The following is a 7371-nucleotide window of genomic DNA, read 5'->3' as shown; positions in this document are numbered from 1 at the left end:
TGTTTCCTGCTAACTTTGTTCCCGATTCGCTCCATGTTCTCACTTACTTCTGTTTAAGTATATGTCTTAACGAAGTTATTGATTGATTTATAAGATATCAACTTAGCACGTTTGGATATCAGAAATATGGATCAGAAGCAGCAGTCTCCAAGTAAAACTATTTTGGTCACAAAATTGTTTTTTTTTCTTACTTCTCGAAGTCGGTTTGAGATTCTTCACCCAAACTGACTTTTTAGTTTTTGACTTCTAGTAGCCAAAAAATAAAAACCGTGTTTCAAACAGAAAGCTTTACGTGTGTTTCTCTTTAAAAAAAAAGACAAAGTGAATAAATAGCATGTACATTAATTTATATTCAAACATCGTCATATGGGGAAGTAATGAAATTACAAGCAGCTCCTGATTCACTTTCAGATAAAACTTACAAGAATGAGATTATAGTTTGAAAAACAACTTGATATAGAGAGAGAGATTAGAGAGGGGCAATATAATGTCTCGCATCTTTTCATTCTTTATGTACAAGCAACAGAAAACATAATGAAGAGTTACCACCATCACTTACTATCTAAACCAGTGCGACGATTTTATCTTATATTTTCTATGGTTTGGCAGGGGTAGTATGGATCGCGGCCACACTGGAAACCATGGAATCAACTCCACATGCGTTGTGGCCTCTGCAGATTTTGTAGTAGCCTTTCTCTCCCCAACTTTCTCCCCATGAGTTCTTAATGATCCAGTATGGCACGTCCTTCATTCGGAGTGGAGCATGACCAGCAGAGCCGTACCCAACAAGTAATACACCGTGATTCAACCTGTGTGTACATATGTAAGGACATGAAACTCCCCCAATGTATGTCTGCATCCAAGCGGCATTGATACCCACTGCACTCATGCAAAAAAATATGAAGAAATTGTTGTTAATGTGCTGTTTATCCCTAGTCAGTGAAAATATACTCATATTCAACAAGGATTCCCTAGTCAGTGAAAATATACTCATGTTCGAGAAGGAAAAGGAGACGAGACAAACCTGCAAGAGGACCATGCTGAACAAGGTTTGCAGCAATTTGTTCTTCGTCTAAGGAGACGACACTGAAGTTAGAGACTGAGGCAGCAATCTTTGTCTTGTCAAATTTGCATGGACCACGATCTTTTCCAGTGTATGGATAGTCTTCCTCCTTCTCCAGTCCACCAGCTTTGAGTGTGTATTCAAAGGCACTAGTCATCAACCCACCACCACATCCAGCATCACATGAACTGGGTGACTCTGCATCACACTGCAGTAGTAGAGAACTTTGATTTAATACAATTACATGGTACAGAATGTATAAATGAACTAGTATGTTTTTGACGCGTGAAAACGTCAACCCAACCTCCTACGGAGATTGAATTGACTTAATATAATTTTAGATGTGCCAAAAACTAGACCCTAAAACCTCAAAATAGACCGTTTAGGGGTATTTGTGAAGACCCCTGAAAAAGAGGGGTATTTATTCAGTTTCCACTTACTATAACAGTTACGGTAACATATTAGATCGTCAGTATCACAAAAGACTCTAAACTCAAATAAGATATTTTTTCTCCCAATGTGTTTGCCTTAAGGCGATCATCAACAAAGATGCATGAATATCAAAGAAGTCAAAAACTAATAAACAAAACAAAGATACATGTATAGCCTACTCACGACGTTCAGCTCACACCATGCCACCTTATATTTCAAAAGACTAATAGACTGCTACTTGAAAATTATTGTTGATAAGTTGATTAACATGGTAATAAAACAGATATAATATGCTTGGGTTCATATAATTGAGAGGCGTTGTTTTCAGATTCAATGTCTCTTATGAAAAACCCAAGCATCAATTATCCCAATTATTTTTCACATTGAAAGACTATCAAGCATCAGAAAAACCCAACAAAGCAAGAGTTCCTAACTGCAGGTAAACTCATATAAACCCAAATAAAACCAAAGATTCAACATGCCTTCACCATGAAAAACAAAGAAATTACACAGAATCTCTATGCTTAAGTAAGATATAATGTCCAAAATTCATGCCTGACAAACCCTTCCTAAATCAACCATCAAAGAACATTCAAAACAATAATCATCAGATATTGTACGACACACAGAAAGTCAACCCTGCAAATTCAACACGCAACAATCAAACAATTAAGCCTTGACAGAATCAAACAATTTCATAACTAGAAAACAATAAGGAAGGATCGATTACGAACCACATGATCACAATCCACTAGCTGTTGCTCACTGAGGCTAACAAGTTTCCCAGTAGCCAGAAAATTAGCACCTTCCAAGGCTCCAGTTGCGCTGAATGACCAGCAAGATCCACAAGTACCCTAATTTTACAAAGAAAAAAACCCACAGATCAATTAAAAAAATCTACCAATTTTATTTTATTGAAAAAAGTCTAAAAAATAGAAGAAAATCAATTAGTTGTACCTGATTCTTAACACCAGTAACAGCACCATGATCTCTCCAATCAAAATCAGTAGGAAGATCTTTAGTAGGTAAAATAGGAGCTTGATTAGCATCAGAAGGAAGATCGAGTTTCCTTCTTAAACCCAAATAGTTTCTCTTAAACTCTCGAGGAGTTAAATCAGAAAACTTAGTAATCCCATGAACAGCAGAAGGATCGAACTTCTGATGTCTTTTAGCTCTTAATAAATTCTTTTTAAATACCTTCAATCTATAAGCATGTTCTTCAATATCTGCATATACTTTCCCAAACTCTTTGACAAAATTTGAAAAATGGTGCTCTGCGTTTAAGATTAAATCATCAAGTTGGTTCGATGATGATGATTCTGGTACTACCTGACGAATCAATAGATCTTGTGTTTCTATTGATTCTTCGGTATACGCAAGAACAACTGCAGTTGTTGAGAGGAGAATCAGTAAAACGAAACGAGAAGAAAACTCCATGATTATTGTTTGCACAGAGAAAATAGGAAAGGAAAGTAGAGAGATATTTTTGCTTTGGGGTACTCGGCCCACTATATGTAGCTTTTCTACATTATCCACTTATTGGGTTGGAGGAATATCGACCAATTGATTAGTTAGGACTTGACCGCTGTGATTTTGACACGTCTTTCGTTATTTGGCGACATTTTATTTATAACGAAATTGTTATTTTTCTCTCGTTGCTTGCGTTTTATTTTTTATAACGAAATGGATATTTTTCTCTTGTTGCTTGCGTAAGTGGTGAAGTCAGTGGGCCAGTATAAGGGGTCTTTTTCATTCATTCTTCGAAAATGCTAGATGTACCGAAGAGATACACCGTAGTGTGCATCGTTATGTATTAAGTTTTCGAAAATTTTGCCTAAAATGATGATCATTTGGGGTTTTTTTATATTTTTGTTTGTACTCGCCGCGTAGCTCTTTTAAAAAGATTTCCAACAATATAAAATTTGTAAAATTTCAAGGCGCAGATTTTTAGATATGTTATATCCAAGTTGTGTTGCCAATTATACCCCTGATGCATAACCCGTCATGCGGATGCATAAGTGGTAATTGAACTATTGTCCCTCCTTTTGATGAGCCTTCACAAATATCCCTAACATACTTTATAAATGTCCCTGATGGCATAATTGAAATTTTATCTAAAAAAGTTATTTTCATAGTTTCCTTTTTTAACCCCTAGGTGTTTTATACTTCAGCTTCTTCCTCACTTCTGAGAAAAACACGAACAAATTCATCTTCATCGCTGCCTCCGCCAATATCATCTCTGTCGCCACCACAACCACCACCACCAATACCATCACCATAACCACCACCACCACCACCTCCTTAGTCACCATCTACATCTCTATCTTTACAACAGATTCAGGAATCAATTAGATTTGAGATTGAGAGAGATCTGTGATTGAAAATCAAACCAAACCAATCCCCCCCGATAAAAGCTGCGGCTAAAGATTGGATCGAGGTACAGAGAAATTGAGAGAGTTAAGAACATATTTTGAGAAATAACGAAGAGAAATTGCCACTATTGAAGGTCCATTAGAGATTGAATCTAAGGGGTTTTGAATCTGTAATCTAGATCCAGATAAGATGATAGTTTAAGCTGCTGCAATTAGATCGAGAAGCAGTCAGGGTTTGTTGTTGTTGTCAATCGATGGAGATGCTGCAATAAACCAAGAACATGCGTGGAAGATTGAGATGAATCGGTGGTGGTCTGAGGTTTGAAAATTTTGAATTGGTGGTGATTCAGGAGGAGAGATTGATGTTGTTGGTGTCACATTGCCTATTCAAGCTTCGGATCCAGTCTAGCTGTTCCTTACCAATTTCATTTGGGTCTTTTAGCAATTCCGTGCACGACGAGCAAAGCTTAAACCTGCAACACAATATGTCCAACGGATTATCCAATTACGGCAAGAAGTAAGTTATTTGCAGCTTCTTCTGTGTATTTCAATTAGTAAGAAAGGTTTATTTCGATGTTTATAGTGTTATTGATGTTGTTATTGAGTGAGTTGTTAGCATTAGATGTAAGATTAGGGTGAAGAAGGTGCATGGCTCATGTTCCTTTTTGCTATACGCATTATAAAGAAAAGTTGATTCTTTATGTATGTTTGAATTTTAAACCACACGATATAAGAATTTAGAAAGTGAGAATATACTGAATTCAGATTTGCTCAACTTTTTCTTTTTTTTGCTAGAAATGTTATCATGTGTTTTCTCTCGGCTTTTATGGGGTTAATTGTTGTTGTCGACCCAATTTTTATGGATCAACTACGGCTGTTGATCCATTTATGGGATCAACTCCTGTTGTTGATCCAATTTTTTATGGGATCAACTACTGTTGTTGATCCCATTTATTGGATCAATTCCTGTTGTTGACCCAATTTTTTATGGGATCAACTACTGTTGTTGACCCTTTCAACTCCTATTGTTGAAAACATTTCCTTGGATAAGTATAATCATGCTTGTAGTTTAAATCATGCTTGCAGTTTAAATCATGTAATTTTCTTCCAATGTTGAACTTGTGGTGCAATGGAAGCATGACTGACTCCATGTCAGATGATGCGTGTTCGACTCACGCCAAGTTCACTCTATTTACATGGATCAACTTTAATTGTTGATCCAATTTAGTGGATCAACTACCATTGTTGATCCCCTAAATTGGATCAACTTCTACTGTTGATCCTTTTTTTTTGGATCAACTACCGTTGTTGATCCCTAAATTGGATCAACTTCTACTGTTGATCCTTTTTTTTTGGATCAACTACCGTTGTTGATCCCTAAATTGGATCAACTTCTACTGTTGGTTCTATTTTTATTTGGATCAACTCCTGTTGTTGATACAAAAATATCTGAACCAGTGGTGGCGGCGGCGGACTAATGATGGCGGCGACGACGGACTAGTGGTGGTGGAGGACTGTTGGTGGTGGTGAAGGAGTGGTGATGGAATATTGGTGGTGGTGTTGGTTGGTAGGTGGTGGTGGAATGGTAGTTGAATGTTGTTGGTGGTGGTGCTAGTGGTGGTGGTGAAGTGGTAGAGCAAGAAATTTGTTGCATTTTGAAATAAAGAAAAATATTATATGGCGAGGGTATTAAGGTAATCTAATTTTAAATGGATAAGGTTATTAAAAAGTAAGGACATATTTATTGTTATATAAGGATATATTTATTAGGTGTCAAAAGTAGGGACATATAAATAATGTACCCGATGCATAATCCGTCATGCAGACATTTTTAATAATTTCATATAATTATGGGTGTCACGGAAATAATTATGGGTGTCACGGTACCTAAAATTAATTATGGGCCTGACAATGAGAATATTATTTTTTTGGATCCTGCGTCTAATTTTCCCTAGTCATGACCCCCTAGTTTAGTACACATCAATATCCTAAAAGCTCATTACCATCCCTCAATCCAGAATAAAACTAACACTGATGGAGCTTACTCTCCTTTCCATTGGTTAGTTACCCTAACCAAGTTTTCTCATTAGATCGGACACAAACTATTCGTGTTCGTTGGATAGAATTTGGTGAAATATTGTGCGTTGTTGGGGAAACGTGCGATGTAGTTTGGGTAGGTGGTCGATACACACCCGACGGCCGACTCTCATTATTTGCTATGTCCAATCGCTTGATGGCCAAGATCTTTAATTGGACGACCTAAAATTATTACGTATAATTACACCGATTTTACATTTATTTTTTAAAATTACAACCGTTGTTTTTTTAATTTACAGTAGTTTAATTTTCCAGAAAAATTACTATATTAATTTCGAGAATTTATAATAAAAATCCAAAAAGTAACAATAAACTATATTAATTAGTTTTTCATCCGTGCTACGCATGGGTTTTTTTCTTATGAAATGTCGGATCCATTTCTTAAAACTAATTTCATTAAAAACGAAATAATTATAAGAGTTATGGGTTTGTAGTGCAACATGTTATGTTGTTCTTGTCCGTGTTCCAAATTTTATATTCTTTAAATTTGGGGAGTATATATATACTCTTGCATTGTTTAGTGCACCATGTAATTATATGCCTCGACTTCACTAATAGATGCATCATCGAGATTAAGATACATCATAATCTTTAAAAAAAAAATCTAGTTCAACTGCATGATTGTATTAATAAATTCATCTATCTCAATTATGTGCCATGTGATTGTGTTGGTATTATTTCATTTAGATTTTATTAAGATTTATTTTTGAAGTAGATTTCATTAAGATACAATGTATACAGAGTAGTGATTTTTTTTAGTAGCTTAATAGTTTTTTTTTTGTTTTTTTTTTTGCTTCTCTCCACAAATATAAATATGTTTTTACATTGAAATCCTTAATAAAACTTTGATGTGGATCATTATTTGATGTAGGTATTCGTAAGCAATATGATTTGGCATGTGTCATGTGCACTTCATAAAATATCAAAGTTCTTAATTTGTTTCCCTTTAATATAAATTTATAAAAAAGAAAACAATGTTTAATTACTCACATCAAAAATTTATTTCACAAAACATCAAACATATAAATTAGAATTTAAATAACATGGAAAGAATAAAATCTGAAATAAAGTGGAAAGAAAATATAGATATGCATACAGTTGCACAAGAACCGACCCAAAATTGGAAAAGTGCAACATTAAATTTTCAGGGGTAAACTTGTATTCTCCATTGAAAATCAAAACCAAAAAACTTTATCTTAATATTATATTTTTATTCTTGAACTTTTTCTTGTGATTTTCATACTTACTTTTAGATATAACTGCATGAGTGACTATTGTGTGAATATGTATGTGGGAACTATATGACATACACCGCTAATTATACACGTATTGAGTGACTTCACATGTATGCGTGAATTGTAAGTGAGTTTGTGGTTTATGTGTACTGATAAATTATAGGGTGAATAA

The 7371-nt window shown here is 35.0% G+C and overlaps 1 protein-coding gene across 1 annotated transcript; it reads right to left on the bottom strand.

The window, feature by feature from the left end:
- Positions 1-322: 322 nt before the first annotated feature.
- LOC113357708 (cysteine protease RD19A-like) lies at positions 323-2989 on the bottom strand. Its single transcript, XM_026601150.1, has 4 exons — positions 2453-2989; positions 2230-2349; positions 1025-1271; positions 323-879 (listed from the first exon to the last, which is right to left on the bottom strand). The coding sequence occupies exons 1-4, from the start codon at positions 2930-2932 to the stop codon at positions 596-598; spliced, it is 1131 nt and encodes a 376-aa protein (XP_026456935.1). The 5' UTR covers positions 2933-2989; the 3' UTR covers positions 323-595.
- Between the last annotated feature and the right edge of the window lie 4382 nt (positions 2990-7371).

This window comes from Papaver somniferum, chromosome 3, assembly GCF_003573695.1.
Source record: "Papaver somniferum cultivar HN1 chromosome 3, ASM357369v1, whole genome shotgun sequence".
Classification (NCBI taxonomy): Eukaryota; Viridiplantae; Streptophyta; class Magnoliopsida; order Ranunculales; family Papaveraceae; genus Papaver; species Papaver somniferum.
The sequence above is the reverse complement of the archived record's forward strand: the minus strand, read 5'-3'. Positions and strand labels throughout refer to the sequence as shown.

Coding starts and splice junctions, on each gene's coding strand:
- LOC113357708 (XM_026601150.1), bottom strand. CDS start 2,932: ATGGAGTTTTCTTCTCGTTTCGTTTTACTGATTCTCCTCTCAACAACT. Junction 1,272..2,229: donor TAGTGGATTGTGATCATGTG/GTTCGTAATCGA, acceptor CTACTACTGCAG/TGTGATGCAGAGTCACCCAG. Junction 880..1,024: donor TCAGCATGGTCCTCTTGCAG/GTTTGTCTCGTC, acceptor GCATGAGTGCAG/TGGGTATCAATGCCGCTTGG.